The sequence below is a fragment of the Elephas maximus genome, chromosome 3, assembly GCF_024166365.1.
Source record: "Elephas maximus indicus isolate mEleMax1 chromosome 3, mEleMax1 primary haplotype, whole genome shotgun sequence".
NCBI lineage: Eukaryota > Metazoa > Chordata > Mammalia > Proboscidea > Elephantidae > Elephas > Elephas maximus.
This window is the reverse complement of record NC_064821.1, coordinates 152,684,816-152,706,230: the sequence shown is the minus strand read 5'-3', so window position 1 is coordinate 152,706,230 and position 21,415 is coordinate 152,684,816. Positions and strand designations below refer to the sequence as shown.

The 21,415-nt window shown below is 36.5% G+C and overlaps 1 protein-coding gene across 1 annotated transcript in view; it reads left to right on the top strand.

Annotated features, from left to right (window-relative positions):
* Window positions 1-1,261: 1,261 nt before the first annotated feature.
* The window catches only part of ZNF326 (zinc finger protein 326), a 31,384-nt gene continuing 11,230 nt past the window's right edge, over window positions 1,262-21,415 (top strand). The window contains exons 1-8 of the mRNA XM_049879842.1: window positions 1,262-1,478; window positions 3,950-3,994; window positions 6,602-6,637; window positions 6,731-6,842; window positions 8,932-9,337; window positions 11,650-11,848; window positions 16,479-16,590; window positions 20,619-20,766. Of these exons, the coding sequence (XP_049735799.1) occupies window positions 1,463-1,478; window positions 3,950-3,994; window positions 6,602-6,637; window positions 6,731-6,842; window positions 8,932-9,337; window positions 11,650-11,848; window positions 16,479-16,590; window positions 20,619-20,766 (1,074 nt within the window). The 5' untranslated portion in view covers window positions 1,262-1,462. The remainder of the gene's footprint in view (window positions 1,479-3,949; window positions 3,995-6,601; window positions 6,638-6,730; window positions 6,843-8,931; window positions 9,338-11,649; window positions 11,849-16,478; window positions 16,591-20,618; window positions 20,767-21,415) is intronic.

The window sequence follows — 21,415 nt, the reverse complement described above, 5'->3', positions numbered from 1 at the left end:
GATGAACAGAAGACACATAAAGGAGAGAAAAAAGAAGGAAACAAGAAAAGGGTGGTGAATTAGAGTGGAGAAGACAGGTCAAAATCAAACCAAACCCATTGCCAAGAAGCAGATCACCAGGTCTTTTCTCTGTTGGAGCAGCTGGTGGGTTCCAACTGTTGACCCTTGGGTTAGCAGCCCAGTGCTTAACCACTGTGCAGTAATATGTGTACTATATCCAGTGAGTTTTTCTTCCCATTGTATCTCCAGGGGATGCCTTTTTGAAACTTAGTTCCAGCAACTTATGGGACTCAGAAGAGCAAGTAGTTGATTCATGTTTCCTTTCCAGTGATCAAATTATTGTCAACATCATTAGCGTCCTGGGTGGCACTAATGGCTAAGCTACTTAACTAAAATTTGGTCGCTCAAACCCACCCAGAGGCAGCTTGGAAGAAAGGCCTGGCATAAGGACAGCAGTTCAGTTCTACTCTGTAACACATAACTTTGCCAGGAGACAGAGTTGAGTAGATGGCAACTATTTTTTTTTTTTAAATCATCTGATGATCAATTAATTGTTGACACATTTGGTCTACTAATTTTTTTTTTTTTAACCTTTGGTTTTAGCTACTCCAGGGTCATATTGCCCTTTGGGTGAATAACTTTGCCCACTGTCCCCAACGCTATTTCCAAAGTGCCAGTAATACAGAGGCAGTATGTGTGTGTGTTCGTGCGTGGTCATCCTTCAAGTACTTAATGACTCTTGCTCCCACGTATCTCCCCTATCCGTGAATTTTTACAGTACTTTATCTTGCACTTTTAGAACATGGTAATAGCCTGTCTTGCATCATTCCCATGAGTGTTTCTTATTTAGCAATCTGTTCTCTGCTCACAGAGTTCTAAAAACGCCCGGACTTCCGTGTCTCCACCGCAGAAACTCCACAGTACTTTTTTCATTTTCTGAGCAGTCATTACTAGCCAATAAAAACCGAATGGTCGGCACTTGGTTTACTAGTTTGAGCAGGAGGAAGATATTCAAAATAGATCCTTTAGCTCTTGCCAGGATCAAACATGGCGGGTCGCAGCCAAACCTTTCAGAGCACTCGGCTCTCACTTTCCTCCTAGCCCTGCCAATCTTTAGCTCTATCAGGCTACCTTTACTAATCTTTGGCTTTCCTTCCTGTACCTTTCTTCCCCCTCGGTGGTCATGAGAGTCAGCACCCGGGAGAGTGACAGGCGCCCAGCTTCCCGCCTCCACGCGAAGGCCCGCCCACTAGCTCGCGCCAGCCAATCGCAGGCAGCGCTAGGGCGGCAGGCAGCGCCGGTCGGCCCCGCCCCCCAGCGTCTCTGTGGCCTGTGGCTTCCGAGCCCGTAGCGCAGCTGTCGGTCGTCCCGGCTGATCGTGTGGCAGTGCGGTTCGCAGGCTCTCGCCACCGGCCAGAACTCAGACCAGCGCCGCCAAGGCCGTCGGCTCCAAGCCTTCGCCATGGACTTTGAGGACGGTAAGCGCTGCCTCTGGCTGGTCGCCGTGTCGAGTGGGAGGTGGGCTGGCCTGCGCCGGGGGTCTGTTTACCGTCCCAAAATGGCCGCGTGGGCTTTGTTCTGCGGGCCCGAGGCCGCCCGCCCGCCGCGGGCCCGGCGCCCGGAGTCTGCCTCTTTGGGGACCTCCAAGCCCGGGTTTGTGCCGGCTGGGCCGGGGAGTTCAGTGCTGACCTCAGTGCGGGGAGGGACGCGCCCAGAAGGTGTAGGGCCTCCGGCCTCGGTGCCCGGACTCGCCCCTGGCGCCAGTGCGTGGAAATTACCCTCCTTCCCCCGCCACCAACTTCCCGGTCTCGGGCAGAGAGGCGAGCAGGGGCCTCCTCTGCCTTGTCTCTCTTCGCCCCTCTGGAGTGACCCAGGTCATCCATTTAGTTAATTAGTTAATCCTCAACCACAGATTACTTCTTGAAGGATTTCAAAGGCTTGGCCACAATGTTTCTGGTTTTCTTAGTTTAAGATGAGTTTAAAGGGCGTCTGTAAATAGTATGTATAGACAAGTATCTGTACAAAATGGAAAGCAAAATATTTCTGGTTAGCCAACTGGAATATTTATCTACCAAATTTACCTTGTCGTTAATCCCTATTTTGTAATACTTTTGTGAACCAAAGCATTTTTCTATGGGCTGTGTATGGATGGGACTTAAGTTAGTCTGAATTCTTGCACAGCAAGCGCGAAATGTCCTTCAAATTCAGAACAGTATGCAGCCGACCGGGCTGTACTTAGTGATTAAACAAACTGTATTTTTTTCAGTCGTGTCTCACACCAGCTCTTTAAGCCATTCTCACAGGCTCACAAAGTAAAATTAACTTCGTCTTCGCCTGCTCAACTTTTATAGGAATTGGTGTCAATGTAAAATGGTATGTAGTGACAGCATTAGAGAGACTTGGAAAAGGGCTTGAATGATTAAACTGGATTTAATCCTGAGTAACCAGACGTTTCTAAATAAAACCAGTTCACTAATTACCTGTAAGCCTCTAACCCCCACCAAAACAATTATCTTTAACGTTGAACGAGGTGTGATCTCAGCATGGGAGTCTTACTAAATGATCTGTTGGTCTTTGATTTGATTTCATGCCACAAAAAGTTAAAGCTGCCAAATATATGGGACTGGAATAATCTTTTTGTAGATATTTTTAAATTACTTTAAAGTAGGAGGAGACCTGGTACAGTGGTTAAGAGCTTGGCTGCCAACCAAAAGGTTGGCAGTTCGAATTCACCAGCAGCTCCTTGGAAACCCCATGGGGCAGTTCTGCTCTGTTCTATAGGGTCACTATGAGTCGGACAGCAACGAGTTTGGTTTTTGAAGTAGGAAGTTCAGCTATTAGCAGTAGCACTCTGGTGTTGTTGTTTGTTTTAGTTGGACTTTGTATCATTTTGATGTAGATAACCTTTAAACTACAAATATTTCAAGTGGCCAGAGTTGAGAGTGAACTTAAGAAATATATTGTTGTGTTTTCATGTTACAGTTTGATGACAGGACCAATACCTAAGGTATAGCAGACTCTGTCAAGGGATCTGGGGTCAGTGGGAGCCAGTCTTCTCCCACCCAGGCAATAACGGAATCCATAGTAGATAAATGAAAAACAATAACAAAACTTAGTATTGTTTGCTTTTATTACCACTAAAAAATTACTATGTGCTCACAATTCTCAGTAGTGTCAATGATAAAATTCTAAACAGTGTCAGTGATAAAATAGTCCCTCTCATTGCCCATCCCAGTCCCCACTGCTGTATTTGGGAGATGGAATTTGACTAACAACGTATCTAAATCTAATCCTGTGTAGTGTTGTTGGGTTCTGTTGTATCCAAATGACCACTGTATTAAGTTCCCTTTTTTTTTTTTTTTTTTAAGGATTTATTTGTAAAACCAAGTCCTTTATATTAACATTTATTAAATTAGTTTTGATGAGGAAATTGGCAATATTAGGTCTTCAGCTGTGCTACATCTTGAATCCATACCACACGTACATGTATGCACATGCATTTCTCCGATAAGATCTTGACATTTTCTAGAGGACAAATTAAGTAGTAAAAGAAACATTAACTTAAAAAAAGTAATATATTACATAGAATTGATTCTCAGCTGTCTGCTTTTTGCATTATTTGATACATAATTTAATCTATTTTGCTTTTGTTACTCTGTGTAAATCTGTACTGGGTCCCCTCTTTTAGTTGTTATTATTTATCAGGCGTTATCAATTAATCTTTATATTACCACAATTTGAATGATAAACCTGCCATTTGGAGAAGTGGTGAAGAACGGAGATGTATGTCTCCTCAAATGGAGTATTAATTGGTAATTTTTTGTACCCCATTTTTGCAGATAATTGAGTTACTGATGTTAAAATTTTTTTTTTTTCAGTAAATGGATTTATAGTTTTAGATACTTGGTAATATTGCACTGATTGTTTTCTGTTAAATGTGTTTTCATAGATTATACACATTCTGCTTGCAGAAATACCTATCAGGGCTTTAATGGTAAGTATCCTCTTTCATTTGCTCTTAAATTTGTCGAGGGAATATATTTCAGCTCTTCTCTTCACATCCATAATAATAAGGCACCAGTGTAAAAAACTAGTTCCTTCTTGTTTCAGTCATTGTTTTGGCTCTTGATATATCACTTCTCACTGCTAATGTTGTCGTGCTGTATATAGTGTTTGCACTGGGAATTTGGGATCCAAAAAAGTTAGGAGTAATTACAATTTGTTTGACTCTTGTCTGTTTTGTTTGGATTGATTTATTCCAAAAGTCGCTGACTACGTTCTGAGTGATGGATTACAAGAAACTGGCTGAGTTCTTTTTGTTGGTTAGAGATTTTGATACTGAATAATGTAAGTTAAGTGGAATATCAGCTTGGTTCTATGTTGTTTCTACCATAATACATTATTTTTTAAATTATTTTTTTATTGTGGTTTAGGTGAAAGTTTACAGAGCCCATTAATTTCTCATTAAACCATTAATACACAAATTGTTTTGTGACATTGATTACCAACCCCTCAATGTATCAACACTCTCCTCTTGCCCACCCCAGGCTCCCTGTTTCCATTCCTCCTGCCTTCTTGTCTTTGCTTTTGGGCTAGTGTGCCCATTAGTTTCCTATACATGACTGAACTACGAAGCACGTTCCTTACACGTGTTGTTGTTGGCCCTATACAAAAAAAAAAAAAACCTGTTGCTGTTGAGTTGATTCCAACTCAAAGCAATCCTGTGAGTTGGCTCTATAGACCTGTCTGATCTGGCTGAAGGGTGAACCTCAGGAGTAACTTCATTACTGAGTTAAAAGTGTGTCCGGGGGCCGTGTTCTCGGGGTTTCTCCAGTCTCTGTTGGACCAACAAGCCTGTTTTTTTTTTTTTTTTTGAATTTGAATTGATTCCTGAAGAGAAGTTGAACTTTGTTCTGTATTTCTTCTGCTCTGTCCAGGACCCTCTATTGTGATCCCTGCCAGAGCAGTAAGTGGCGGTAACCAACACCGTCTAGTTTTTCTGGGCTGAGTCGGGTGGAGGCTGTGGTAGTTGTGGTCCATTAGTCATCAGTCCTTGGGATCTACTGTAAGAATATTAAATGAATGCTGAAGAAAGGGAGCCATTTATATTTTTGAGCAGGAGAGTGACATGATAAAATTACCAAAGGAAGTTTAATTTTCATCTACGGGTAGGTTAGATTGAAAACTAGAAATTTACCTAAATAAGCTGTTTCATAAATTTAGGTATAAGGATTTAAGACTCCGAATTTGGGAGATGACAATAATAATAAAAGATGAAGATGTTTCCTAGAGAAAATAAGCAGAACTTGCAGGCGGACTAGTAATAGTTAGAAAAGTAAGAGGGATGAGTAAAAATGAATCTAGGATTTTAAGCTAGAGTAGATGGGACAGTGCTGTTGCCAAAGAGAGAGCAATTTGGAATAGTAGAAGGCCATGATCTCCACTGGGCTTTACTAGAGGGCTGGATTTAATATCAGAAGTTTATTTTGTTATTAGTGTGCAGTGTGGCAAAAACATCTTCAGAAATTTCTGTCATTAATGTTATTGATTTTTATTAATGTTTTCTCTTAAGGTTTGTGGTTCTCATCTGGGGTTGATTGTTAGAATCCCCTTGGGAACTTTTTCAAAGTGTATCTGTTCAGCTCATACCCTAGGCCTTCTTGAATCTTAATCTGAGGACCAATGATCCCTGGCTGTGTATGTTGTGAAAAATACTCGTTTGGGTTGCACCTCTGGTTAAAAGCCACTGCTTGATTACGCTGACGTCTGGGTGATTGTCTAAATTTTACAAATGAGGAACTTATGTAATTTCAGGGATATAATTTGATTTCATTCATTCAAATTTCTGTTGAGTGTTTGCTGTGTATCAGATATTCCAGGAGCTGAGAATACAGCAGTGAATAAAATTGACAATTTATCCTGTCGTATGAAATTTACAAGATAACTGCCCATTTTGTTCACTGCTGTATTCCCAGCTCCTAGAGTATCTGATACACAGCAAAAACTCAGTAGATATTTGAATAAATGAAATCAAATTATATCCCTGATTTTCCTTTTTAGAAATACCTATTTTGTTTACTGTGAACATGGCTAATTGAAAATGGCTATTTCTGAAATTTTTTGACAGTTTGAGAGCAATTAGATGCAGAAAAACAATACTTAATGACAAAAATTTTTCCTTTTGAAATTATGAAATGCTGACTCTTCTTGAGAATTGGGATTATGTTAATTATTTCTATATACCATGTGGTTCCTAGTACTTATTGCTAGTTCCATTGAGTTGGCTCTAACTCATAGCATCCTTATGCATAACACTTGTAGTTATCCCTTTGTTGAATAAATACTGGTTAAATTGAAAATAATTTAATATAGAGCTTTTTAGCTGGTGATATGGTATTCTTTAAAATTAGGTTTTATTAGCAAATTTTTCAGTACCTTGTCTTCTGTGTGCTTTTCCTTTATTGTTTAGAGTGAGTTTAACATAAATATTAATGATAAATTATTATCTCAAGTGAGTTATTTGAATATCTAGCTGTTTTACGCAAAGATTCCTGAAGGGAATGGTATGTTTTACACACTCTTTTTTTTGACTCTTTTTTAGGAATGGATCGTGATTATGGCCCTGGATCTTATGGAGGTCTGGCATTCAAGGATATTTATCTAAAAATTCTTCTTTTGAATGCCAGTAGAGGTGAGCATCATTTAATTTTTTTCTTTTTAAATCTTATAGGGATGGATCGTGACTATGGCCATGGATCCTATGGGGGTCAAAGATCCATGGACTCCTACCTAAACCAGTCATATGGCATGGACAGTCACGGTGGTGGTGGTGGGGGTAACAGGTAAATTGCTTCATTACTTGGCCAAGTAATTAGACACTTTTTTAAGATTGCGAGTATATTTTTTTAAGTGTTCCTTAGATATGTTATGATACTTGAACTTCGCTATTTGACATCGAATGATCACCTTAAATATTTGAAGGTATTAATTAAGGGGTATAAAAATTATCTCAAAATTACTGGGAGACATTATTTTACTAAAACCTCAGATAAAAGAAAGTATTCACTCTAGAAGTGAACTTTTTTTTTTTTAACTTCTTTTTGTCTCACCTTATCAATCAGAATGTCCTGACCACCAAATAATATGTAAATATGTTATTGGAAATATTATTTGTGAAGCTTTTTAAAAATGATTTAAAAAAAATTGCTAGATGTGGGGTAGTATGTAAAACAGCAAAGCAGTTTTTGACTAGAATGGGTTTAACTGCACTAGCCTAGCAATATTCAGTTTCTAAGAGACATTTAAGATAGATATTCTTTTAATTTTAAAGTGAGCTGGAAGAACATATTGTAATAATAAAAATGTTCTTTAAATCATGTCCAGGTTACTTATTGGTGGGTACTGCTTACACCAAAAGTGTGTTTTCTAGGCTAAGAGCATTGTATTAAAACCATGAATAATAATACCTTTGCTTATTTTAATGCACTGTAAATTGCATTTATATTTCACCGTCGATACTTTGTAAGGCTTACAGGCTTTAGTGTTGACCACATTTCAGGCGAAGGAGTTCTTTTTGAGGCACAGAGAATCCTACTGAATATAAGTAGCACTAGTTAGACATTTGAAGCTGTTGTACTTGTTCAGTAAATTGAAGGATCCGGATTCCTTAATGATGGACTGGATGATGCTTACTTTACTTCCTTCTGCTTCAAGTGTGCCACTGTGGTTTATGGTAGAGAAAAAATAAACAGTTATACTCTTGTGATATTTTGAAAACTGTAGTTGGAAAGAGGGATAATTTTTATATGGTTATTTAGGATTCAGAAGTAAATACTACCTTCTATTTAGTAATCTGTAAATAATTGAAGTGATATAATACATTTAAATGTTTTAACATATTCATTATTACCCTATTTCTTTGTAAATGTAATGTACATAAACTTTTTCTGTAGATGTTATTGCTTATATTTCATGTGTAATTGTGGGCCTTTATAAAATTTTGTCGTAAGATACCAAGCAAGTTTTGTAATTCATGGTTTCGATTTGTGAGAAATAAGATAATTTGTTTATTTTGTTGACTATAAAAACCATAAGGAGACTGTGTGCTCCTTTTTTTTTTTTTAGAATGGTTTTATGTGATAATTTCCTGCCAGGAAATAATGTTTCAAATAATTAAGGACGTTATAAAATGTATTCTTTGTCATCTGCCTTGAAAATTCATATGCAGAGGATATGTTGGTGATTTTTTACTTTTATGTTTAATTTTATGTGTTTATTCTTCTAGATTTGTTAGATTTAGTAGTTTATAAGTGAGAAGTAACTAAGAATTGATTATTGAACTTGACCAAAGTTTGGCAGTTTGTCACATCTTATAAGCAGAGATAATTCCCTAAATTTTGACTACTACACACTCAATGAAGCAGTTTTATGATATAGATTATTTGGGATGCAAAAGGATCTCCTCTGTTCTGTGTCACAAATAGCCTACATCTATGTAGTCTTCAATTTGTGTCCCTATCGAAAGCCAAACTATTGTAAATATTTTGTGTTTTGATATTAGAGGTGGATTCAAAGAAAGTTTCAGTAGCTCATGAACTTTAGCAAATGACCTTTTCCAAGACTAGCGCTGGGCTTAAATAATGATAAATTTTTTAAATTTTTAATTAAATAGAAAAGCTGCCAGAAAGCAGATTTTTAAGCTAAGATTTATAAAACTCAATTAATATATAGAAACTGACTCAGATAGCTTTCTATCTGGTCAAATGTTGAACCGCCCAGCCCTAATCAAGCGTGAATAGAATTAGAATTGTGCAAAGCAGTATGGTATAAATGAATTTTAGTTGGTAAATGTCAACTGATAATTTGTCTTTTGAATTGTCTAACACTAGTAAGCTTACTTTTGTTTTTTCCCTCACTGTGCAACTTTTCCAGGTTTGGACCTTATGAGTCTTACGACTCCAGGTCTTCTCTGGGTGGGCGAGATCTGTACAGATCTGGCTATGGTTATAATGAACCCGAACAAAGCCGCTTCGGAGGTAGTTATGGTGGTCGATATGAGAGCTCCTACCGGAATAGCCTTGACTCTTTCGGAGGTAGAAACCAGGGCGGGTCTAGCTGGGAAGCACCTTACTCCCGTTCAAAATTGAGGCCTGGGTTTATGGAGGACAGAGGAAGAGAGAATTACTCTTCCTACAGCAGTTTTTCTTCACCCCATATGAAGCCTGCGCCTGTAGGCTCTCGGGGGAGAGGAACGCCTGCTTATCCTGAAAATACGTTTGGAAGCAGAAACTATGATGCTTTTGGAGGACCATCAACAGGCAGAGGCCGAGGCCGAGGAGTAAGTACAACAGAATCTTTTCAGATTCTTTTCACTAGTCACTCTTTTAAACCCTTTCAAGACCATGGTTTTCAACTAGAATAAACACTGTTCATCCCAGTGTATTTTGAAGCAAAATCTTGAGTCATAAACATAATTTTAAGGTTGGCTAAAAGTTTTTCCAGCACCTCAGAAAATAAGTGGCGGTTTGAGATGATTGTTCGTGAAGTTTTGCCAAATCTCCCTTTATTATAAAGGTGTGGCTATTAGGTTTGGTCTAAAAGGGGTTAAAAGGAGTTGCATCTTTTTCTTGTGAACACTAGCAGTTTTGCTGGTGGGCAGTTCTTAGATTATTGTAAAAGGTAACTGAACCCTTTGAGCTTTTGAGTAGGTTAAAGGTGCAATGTATGATAAACGTTTATACTTTGCTGCTAAACTCTAGCAAGTAGGATTTCTTCAAAGCTCCGTATTTCATTAAACACAAGAGACTAAAAGTTGGTGATAGTTCAGGGTAGCTTAACCATGTTTACATGGTAAAGAGGTTGTATATAGCAGGTTGTAGATGTGTATAGCAGGTTGTAAAATGATTTTTTTCCATTTGATTTTGCTACCTCACCCTCTTGCAATATGTCCTATTACAGATTGTTTTATTTTTTCTTGTGTCACTAGCTTTACTATTGAGGAATAATTTTTTACCTGTACAAACACGTTCATGGCCTCTTCCTAGGAAGTAATATTTTGCAAATTATCGCTTAAATGAATACATATACTAGTTCTTAAGTGTTTAATTTCAGATTATATAGTGTGAAGATTATGCCCTATGTTCTTAGGTAACTCGACTGATAGGAAATTTTACCTAGTAGGTGTATGTAGTTTGTGAGGATACTATGTAGTTTGATTATATAAAGAATATTGTATCTTTGCTATAATGTAAGAAATTTTTTTTAAGTCAGTGGCTCTTAATATTCTCTTTGTAGAGGAAAGTACTTCTGATAAAAATGTAGTTGAGCACATGTTTTTGTTTGTTAACCTGTGTTACATCAGTGTAGTTTTTATACTTGTGTAGAAATTTTGCAGTTACTCTTATGTAAAATGCATTGCACCTTTAATGGATAGTTAATGAAGATTTTTCTCATTTGACTATATATATTACCAGGAAACATTTATTAAGGCCTACTAGATTTGATAGGTATTCGTAGGCATGATATACAAATACAAGCAACTGATATGTTGCTTCCCACCGTACTTTATTATTTATTGTAGGTTTATCAAAAAATTGTGGGGCAGTAGACTTTGGATTTAGAAATTGAAAACCCATCCCAGTTTAAGCATGTGGAAAACATTTTCCATACTGTGTATTATTTTAGGCAGAGGCTTTTTTCTTAATGAGACTTTATCAGTTTTGTTTTCATGATGGTAAAATAGGTTTTCCTTTACCTTGTATTCACAACTCTAGTCTGAATGGATTTTTCTTTATTTCTTCCTATTAATGAAGTAGATGAACTGGTAGGACTTTCTTTTTAATCTTCACTTGTACAATTTCCATTGGATCCTTCTCTTCAGATTACTTCTGAATCTTTATCTCCTAAAAGTAAGGTTAGCACAGTAAATTTCTGTGGACACGTGGCCTCTTGGTGTAGTGGTTTTGTTAATGACGAGAGAAGATGAAGGGACACAAAGTGGTTTGGTTGCATGACTCTTCATCTGTAAACTTTTGCTTCTTGAGCTTATGGCTCAGTATGTTTCCGTAGGTAAGAATGTGAATGGAACGGCAGATGCAATTATATAATCTGAAGTGTGTCTTGGAAGTTGATGCATGGTTATGTTTTAACTCTCCTATTTCATGCTAATGTTCCATCTAGCCTTCTTATTCCCTTTTCAACAGGCAGAAATCGTTTTTACTTTACAGATACAGTCTTCTTTGTGTATCTTGGTTTTAAGCCAGGTTTTAGTAAAATAAAGATTTCTTTTAAGGTCTTTTTCATGAGAAAACATCAATTAGGAACTCTGAAGAGGAGTTGTAAGAGAGTTGTACAAGTGGTAATATTTTGAGAGGCACATACGTTGTTTATGATCTCAAGTAATTTTGAATTGTAAAAATAAAATGTAGAAAATATGCATATTTGCTCTACTGGAAACGAAAATACTGATTCACTGGATTTGAGTTATGTAACGTACAAAGTTTTTCAACGTGTTTGTTCAGAGTGGACATGTAAAATTAAAGTCATCTGGGAATTCTCAGGTGAAAATTAATAGATAAGGTAAATTTTATATAAATTCATATTTTAACTTTGGAAAATATGCTAATCTTTTTTGATTTCACAAATTTACAGCATATGGGAGATTTTGGAAACGTTCATAGACCTGGAATTGTTATTGACTATCAAAACAAACCCACCAATGTGGCAGTTGCTGCTGCAAGAGGAATAAAGAGAAAAATGATACAGCCATTTAATAAGCCCGGTGGAACCTTTATCAAGAAGCCCAAGCTAGCAAAACCTGTGGAGAAGACGAACCCCAGCAAATCACCCAGTAAGTAAGAAGACATAATTATACTTGTTCAGGAATTTTTTTAAATTCAGTTCTTTTAGGTAATATTTTTCCTAAGTTTATATAGAAAAACTGTAAAATAATTGTAATTGTAAAAATTAGATCTGAATGAAATTTAGTGAGAACATTGAAGAGCTGTAAAATTTCTGGTTCGGTATCCAAAACTTCAGATGAAAAATTCAGGGCTTTCAGTTCTGCATCAATCTTGCAGGAGGATGTAATAACCATCTTGTTTCTAATTGTATTTTAATTTGTAGATAGTATCAAACACTGAATTTTTCAGCTACATTTGGAATACCAATTTATTTATTTACTGCTGTGTTACGGTTAATTTTTTGTATTGTGGTCAAAAGCAAGGGTCTGTGCTCCAAATCCAGCCCTGGCCTGTATTTGTACTGGCTTTCAAGCTAGTAATGGCTTTTATATTTTTACAGGATTATAACACAATAAAATGAGTATGTAACAAAGACCATATGTGACCTGCAAAGCCTAAAATATTTATTATCTGTTCCTTTACAGGAAAAATTTGCCAACTCTTGGTCTAAAGTGCTAGTTGAGAACGAAGGTGCAGTTTCATGGTTGTTTAGAATTCTGAATGATTAAAATTTTAATGTTATCGAAGGTCTGGTTTCTCTTTTCAAGCCTAAAGAATGGTTTGAAATGGTTTCTTTAATGAACTTATTTTTTGAACAAATATTTTTGAAGCATAACTCTTTAATAGTCAGCAGATAACTTCTAGAAATATATGTCTTAATGTCCAAACATTTGTAATGTTGTGTTTTAATTTGCACATTCCTCTTAAAATGCTAAATCTTTTAACAGTTTAAACACATATATGAGTTTTTATATAATTGAAAAGTCTTTCATTTCATTGCTCTAGTGTATATTGAGTTGTTACTAAGGATTCTGCTTTCTGGCACACAAGAATTGTGACATCAGTTTTTTAAGACAACCTGAAAGCTTAACTAACTTTACTTCTGTGTGTTTGCCTTTACTTTTTTCCTTTTCCCTTTGTTTGGTACAAGGGTTATTTACCTGGGATTCATGACTCCTCTAGTGCAGTGATTAAATTAGTTGTGAATATCAAAATTACCCAAAGAAGCTTTACAAGATCACATGCTCTGGTCACCCCTCGTCTTTTAATTCTGATACAGGGTGGGGACAAAACATCTACATTTTTAAAAAGTCTTTGTATATGATTTTAATTCAGACCTCTTTCTTGGGGTGTTGTATTTATCATTGGAGGTATTGTTGAAGGAGTATGTTCCATAAAATCCCTTTATGAAGACTCAGGGAAGAAATTTTTCATGGTCATTGTTATTGGTAGCTGTTGTTGAGTTGGCCCCTGAATCATGGTGAACCTGTGCACGATGGGACATAATGCAGCCCCATCCTGAGCCATTTCCATGATCGGTTGGGGATTGGATGTTGTGATCGTTAGAGTTTTTATTGGCTGATTTTCAGAAGTAGATCACCAGGCCTTTCTGCCTAGTCTGCTTAGTCTGGAAGCTCCCCTGAAATCTATTCGCAGTCATAGCAACGTGCAGGCCTCTACTGACAGACGTGTGGTGATTGTGCATGAGGTGCTTTGGCTGGGAATTGAGCCTGCATCTCCTGCATGGACGGGGAGACTTCTACCACTGAACCAAAAGCCTCAGAAAACAGGATGGCAAACACTGTTGTGTTTGATTGGCATCTTATGGTTTACAGATAAACTCCATGTATATTACAACATTAACCGGTGTAACAGTCTTGTGAAATGGTCAAAGCAGGGCTACAAATGCCAAATTATAAAAGAGGATACTAAGTGCAGATAGAATCCACTAAAAAAAAGAAAGAAAACTATTTCATTCACAATAGCATCAAATGAGTAAAATGGTTAGGAATAAATTTAATAAGAGAAGTGTAAAATGTATACCCTGAAAGCTCTAAAACAGTGGCAAAAGAAATTAAAAAGATCTAAACAAATGGAAAAATATCCATGTTCATCATTTGGAAGACAACATTGTTAAGATGGCAGTACTCACCAGCCTGATCTACAGAGTCAATGAAATCAGTCAGAATCCCAGATGACTTTTTTTTTAGTCAAGCTTGAGTCTAAGCAGATAAACTGATTCTAAAATGCACGTTGAGTTATAAGGTATCCAAAATAGCTAGTTGTGAAAAAGAAGAATAACGTAGAAGAATGACTTTGTGACTTCAGGATATACTACAAAACAATAATAGTCAAGTGCACTGCTGTTTATTGCAGTGCCATTCACAGTAGCTCTGGCAGCAAAGCTGAGCCGGCCCTTGACAGGCATATGCTATTAAAGCACATGGATATGACCACCCCGCCCCCTTTTTTTTTGTTTTTAACAGAACTTGAGAATCGCGTAACGTAGCTAAGGATGAAGCCAAAATTCTTTACGTCAGTGAGGCTATCACTGTCAGATATGAAATGGGCATTTTGAAGGATTCCTGCTAGTTTTTCAGGAAAAGACGTTTTGCTATACTGTAGTATTTTAGACTATTTGATTTGAAGAAAATTAGTAGGAAAAGAACCATATTCTGCCATTTGACTGGAGAGGTACAACATACATACAATTCTGGTTTTAGCATTTGAAAGGGAAATGAAGTCACTTCCTGTTTGAGGCAGTGTATAAATGGGTATTCTGCACACTCAGAGTTTGAATGAAACCTGTGAATGAGGATATTAAAAATGGTTAGTAAAATAAGAATATACATTTAAGCCCTTATAAAATAATGAAAAATAGTGTAGATACTATGTTTTAATGTATTGATTTTGTATAATTTTGGAACTCGTTCCCTTGTATACATTTAAAAGAAAAAAACCCCATCGTTTTTGAGTCAGTTGTGACCAATGGTGTCCCCGTATGTGTACATACCCAAAACCAAATCCATTACCATCGAGTCAGTTTCAACTCAGCGACCCTATAGGACAGAATAGAACTGCCCCATAGGGTTTCCAAGGAGCAGCTTGTGGATTTGAACTGCTCACTTTTTGGTTAGGGGCCAAGCTCTTAACCACTATGCCCCCAGCAGCCTTGGAAACCCTACGGGCAGTTCTGTTCTATTCTGTTGGGTGCTATGAGCTGGAATCAACTTGATGGAAGTGGGTTTTTTTTTTTTTTTTAATTTTTGCAGAAGCGGACTGCCAAATTTTTCTTCTGCAGAGCTGTCAGTGGGTTTGAACCACTGACCTTTTGGTTAGCAGCTGCGTGCTTAACCATCGTGCTGCCGGGGCTCGTATATGTATATGTAACCAAAAAAACCATTGCTGTCAAGTCAGTTCCAGCTCACAGCAACCCTGTATTTACTGTTGAGTTTTTTAGTTCCCAGGAATGATTTTGTACTAGGTATTTTTCCAGCAATAATCCAAAAATAATGTGTTACAAGAAAGAGCCAGCTCACTGTGAGATACTACTTCACAGCCAGTATGATGGTCATAATTAAAAAAAAAAAAAATAGGAAATAAATGTTAGTGAGGATGTAGAGAAATTGGAACCTCATATGTTGTCGGTAAGAATGTAAAATGGTGCACCTGCTGTGGGAAACAGTTTGGTGGTTCCTCAGTAAGTTAAACAGAATTATCATATGGCTCAGCAATTCCACTCCTAGGTATATATCTCCAAAACTTGAAAACATATGCAAACAAATACTTGTACACAATGTCTGTAGTATTATTCACAGTAGTCAAAAGGTAGCAACAATCCATATGTCAGTCAACAGATAAATGGATAAACAAAAAGTGGTATATCCATATCATGGAACGTTATTCAACCATAAAAATAAATGAAGCATCAGTACATGCTACAACATGAATGAACTTTGAAAACATTATGCTAAGTGAAAGGATCCAGCCTCAAAAGGCCACATGTAGTATAATGATTAGTTATATGAAGTATTCAGGATAGGCAAATCATAGAAACAGAAAACAGATTAGTGGTTATTTAGGGGCTGGGGGAAGGGGAATGAGTGTTGCTAAATGGGCATGGGGTTTCCATTTGGGTAATGAAAAAGTTCTGGAACTAGAGAGCGGTGGTGGTTGCAAAGCATTTTGAGTGTGCTTAATGCCACTGAATTGTATACTTCAAAATGGTTAAAGTGGTAAATTTTATGATACACGTATTTTAGCACAATAAAAAAACATTAAAAGAACCCACTCTTTTGGGGGAGGTGTTTATACATTTTAAGAGAGCTTTTACTAGAAATACATGAATTCCTTGCACCCAGGGCTCCAGTATTCATTGAACTTCCATTTTCATGCAGAGTCAGGTTACTTTAGTGTTCCTCAAGGTGTGATATGCGAGATGATTTTAGGTGATATGGATGTTAGTGCTTAAAATGAGGGTAAGAAAAATGTAGATTTAAAGAAAAATATGTAATAATCACAGATGAGAAGCAAATATGGCTAAATTCATGGTGGTGGTATTCAAATCAGTGAAGTTTTGGAATACTGGGTAATGTCAAATTCAGGTTTTCTGGTGAATTCACTTTGAATCATGATTACCAAGTAAATCCTATATGTCTGTAATTTATGAACTGGTGGTTTGAAAAGGAGAATGGGAAATTGATTTTTATTTCTGATCTTTAATTTGTCTTTTATCAGCAAAAACTGATTCTAAAATGGAAGAAAAAGAAAAACGACGAATTGAGGCTCGGCGAGAGAAACAGAGGCGCAGAAGAGAAAAAAATAACGAGAAATATGGAGATGGCTACAGGTTTGTGCTTATTAAAGTCAGAAAATTAGGCTCATTAAAAAATAATTTCCTAGACACATCTAGCTCAATTGGCATAACATAGTTTATAAAGGAAATCTTCTTCATTGTACTTTGGTGAGAAGTGTCTGGGGTTTTAAAAGCTTGTGAGCAGCCGTCTGGGATACTCCACTGGCCTCACCCTGTCGGGACAAGGGAGAATGAAGAGTAGAACTGTGCTCCATAAAGTTTTCTTTCATTCTTTTTTTTTTAAAACAATATTTTACTGTGTTTTCAGTGAAAGTTTACACAATGTTTAGGCTCCCATGCAACTATTTCTGGTTGTTGAGTGACACTGGTTATGTTCTTCACAAAGCGTGAACGTTGCACGTTATTTCCATTCTGATTGTCCCCTTTCCATTCATCTAGTTTCTCTGCCACCTTATATTTTCATCTTTGTTGTATAGTAATTGTTGACCGTTTGGTCTCGTATAGGTGATTTTTTTAAAGGAGCACAGCACGTATGGGTGATACTATTTTCTGAGCCAGTTTGTTATTTAGCTACAAGGTGATCTTCGGTTAATTTCGGTTCAAGGTTTGAAGAACATTCAGAAAAAGAAGAGTAAATGAGTAGGTACTAGCTTTTCTAGATATTGAAGTACGAGAAAACTATGATAGTTAAAAATATGTGTTAGTAGACAAAGCTAATCTGTAACAAAATTATTACCGTAGAAACAGATTGCATTATATGTAAAAATTAATATATGATTAAGAAGATATTACAGACAAAAAGGGAATTGCTTGAATGGCTGACCAATAATAACATGAAAATAATCAGTTTAAGATACTCTTCCCAACATCAGCTAAAATGAATTCACATGAATTAAAAAATCAAAAAAGGGAAAATTACAGAAAAATAAAGTGCAATTATTTTGACATCTGCAAAGAGATTTCTTTTTCCAAGTGTAAGAGTTACACAGTAAATTACAAAGGAAATGATGGGCAGATTTGGCTAAGTAAAAGCTTAAAACTTAAAAGGAGAGCAAACATGCTTGGAAAATATTATGAGAAACGATTAATGTCTAAATTAGATAAGTATCGCCCAATCAAATTTTTTTTTTAAAGTAAGAAAATGAAGATTCCCAATACATAATTTGGTGAAGGAATGCAGCTAGTTAATAGATTTGGGAGAAAATGTTCAAACTCACCAAGGTAAACTGAAAAGTTAGGCAATTAAATGCCATTTCATTAGCAAGGAGAAAAAAAATTGTTTTACTAACCAAGGTGCGATCAAAGGATACTTACGGTGTTCAGGAGACAATATATTGGAGAACAATTAAGCAGCTTTTTTTTTTTTTATGTGCCTTAACTTTTTTTATACTCATGATCTCCAAGAAAATAATAGAATAATAATATAGAAGAGTTTTATCTAAAAAGGTGCCCATTAAAACCAAACCAAACCCAGTGCTGTCAAGTCGATTCCGACTCATAGCAGCCCTTTAGGACAGAGTAGAACTGCCCCATAGAGTTTCCAAGGAGCGCCTGGTGGATTTGAACTGCCGGCCCTTTGTTTTGCAGCCGTAGCACTTAACCACTACGCCACCAGGGTTTCCAAGGTGCCCATTACAACCTTATTTATAATAGTTCCAAATGGAAAACAAATGGCAGCTGTAGAGAGTGATCAGCTTGACACATCCGTTTATGGGCTCTTAACCTATTGCCGTCAAGTCAATTGCAATTCTTAGCGACACCATAGGACAGAGTAGAACTGCCCCATAGGGTTTCCAAGGAGCAACTGGTGAATTTGAGCTGCCGACCTTTTGGTTAGCAGCCAAACGCTTCACCACTGTGTCACCAGGGGCCCCTATGAGCTCTTAGGCCACTGTGAAAAATGAAGATTATAAAACTTGATGTAACATGAAGGAAATGCAAGTAAAATAGAAAAGCATATATGTAAAGTATAAAAATACGTGTAAGGAAAAAAAAAAAAAGACTGCCTGGAAATATAACAACAACAAAATAATAGGGCTATAAATTGATAACATTTTTTGGTCTTTTTCTCTGAAATTTGCCCAGGTACTACCTTTGCAAAAAAAAAACCAATGTATTTCCTATTCATTATGTTTTTTGCTCTTTAAAAGTTAACTTGTTTTTGTAGCAAAAAGGGAATGAAATGTTTCACGTAAGTGAATTTTCTAGGTAACCATAACTTTATATTACTTCAAAAGATTTTCAGAGAAGAATTTTTAATCCCTTTGTTGGAGATGTTTTTAAAATGTATGAGTTTCCTTCCATATTAAGCAGATACTTTTTGTTATTACTTGGCCTTGATAGGCATGTCGATATTGTTTTATATAAAATGTAGTAAAAAAAAATTCAGTTGCATCTGAATTCCCATTATGTCTTGCTTGTTTGGTCTGTCTTCTTTGATTTTAGTCTGTTAAGTATTACTTGCGTAATATTTGTGTCTTACTTTAATAACTTCAGTACCCTTTCTGGTTTGTTGCTTCTAATTTGCTGGGATCTGAGAAACAATAGGATTAAGTTTATTATGAATCTTCCTGTAGATAGGGGTTCATTTTTAAGAGAGCAGCTATTTTCGGTCCTTGAGAGTGTATCTCCCACTCTTGATCTGATACAATTACTTTATTTGGGTAGGGATAAGAGGCTTAGTTACTTTGGTGTGGAAATAAAGTTTATTTCATTTGCGAAGTTTATTTAATTAACACTTTATATCAAATGTGCTAGGAATCTAAGGTGAAATTACATTATAGGACTCATTTTTCCATTTAGTTAACCTATGAATACTTTTCCCATTAAAAATTACAGATTTGGTTATGATATATCCATGTTGATATAATAAATGTTATTTGTAGTAAATGGAAGAACAGAATTTTCATGTAATGGTTTTCTCCATAACTCAAAATAGAAACTTGATGACAATAATCGAACATCAGTTCTACTAAATATTTTAGGATAAGAATTCTTTAAAATAGTCTAAAATTATTTCAGTATACAGAGCAATTTTGTTTTGCATTTGCAGGATAAGAGGTTGATAGCTGACTGTTGGGATGTGTTCCTTTTGGACCTTAGAAAACATTTAACATAATAAAGAGGGTGGAAAGGTCTATTGGGGGGCAGGACTTTGATCACCTAAAAGCTCTAAGGGAGTGAATTATACTTGTTTAGTGTGGTGCAGTGGTTCAGTGTTTGGCTGCTAACCAGAAGGTCAGCAGTTTGAATCCACCAGCCGCTCCTTGGGAACCTTATGGGGCAGTTTACTGTGTCCTGTAGGATCTCTGGAAGTCGGAATCGACTTGACGGCAATGAGTATGTATGCAGTGTTGTATCTGGTTTTCTTGATGCTACCGTAGTGGTTTGTTAACTTGAGGATGGAATAGTGTAAAATAAGTAGTGGAATTTTGGAATTTGATGTATCTCAAAGTTTTCCGTGGCTTTGTAGTCTAGGCTAGAAGTGGAGAACTCAGGACTAGATTATGTAGATCCACTTATTCCACCTTAAATGCCCAGAAGCTCTGGGATGGGCTAGAAATGCAAGGTGATGTAATGACTAAAAAAACCCCAGCTTTGTGAAGTCGATTTCAACTCATGCTGACCCCATGTGTTGCAGATTAGAGCTGCACTCCGTAGGTTTTTCAAAGCTGTGACTTTTCAGAAGCAGATAGCCAGGCCCTCCAAGGTGCTTGTGGGTGGGATTGAACCGCCAACCTTTCGTTTAATAGTCGAGTGCTTAACCTTTTGCACCACTCAAAAACCAAAAAAAAAAAAAAAAAAAAAACAAACCCATTGCTGTTGAGTTGATTCTGACTCAGAACACCACTCAGTGACTCCAGTACAATGACAGTGCTGCTTAAATCGGTATTTAACAGTTTTTCTGACTTAAGTGAAATTGAAATCAACCATAAGACAGAAAAAAGAATTATTTATGTTGGTAAACTCAGTTTTATTGGTATATTCTCATGATTTCTTTCTAAATAAATAATCTAGTGTATTATTCTAAATGGATGAAAAACTTCTATTTCACCTCACAGAACGGCATTCACATGTTCATTCTGTAAATTTCGAACATTTGAAGAAAAAGATATTGAACTGCATCTGGAAAGTTCTTCACACCAGGCGACATTAGATCATATTCAGAAACAAACCAAATTTGACAAAATAGTTATGGATTTTTTGCATGTAAGTATGTTTCTGAAGTGAGAAGTACCTTATAATTTTGTTTTTTCACAATTCCCCATCCCTCTTCCATTTTGTTTCTAAAATTTTAATTTACCATTTATTTAAGGGAAGAATTGTTTTAAAATAAGGCCAGTATTAGATGTGAATTCCTCTATGATAGAAATTGGATTTGTTATTTGAGAATACGTTTTACATTTTTCGGTGATTTCTGACAGAGATGTCAAAGAGGGAATTATTTAATAACTATTTAGTGATGCAGATTCAGCTGTCATCTTTTGAGAGTCTACTGGGTATCAGATTTTGTGCTAGATACTTTCATTTATTATTTCATTTGATCTGCCTAACAACTCATTTTTATGATCAAAGAATATGCTCAGAGAAGTTAAAGGACTCTGTCACTAAGTGGTAGAGTCTGAATTTAGAGCAAGGGAGCCTGGTGTCTGTTTCAGTGCCCTTTCAGTTATGGATGTGTGGCCATCAGTTCAACAGTTTTTTTTGAGTACCTGCAAAAGGTACTATGCCAGACTCTGAAGACACAGATACTACCCTCAGTGAACTAACAATAATTGGAAATAGGCTACATTCACACATAACACAGGTGACACTATTAAGTGCAGATGCCAAAGATGCATGGTACATACAGACATAA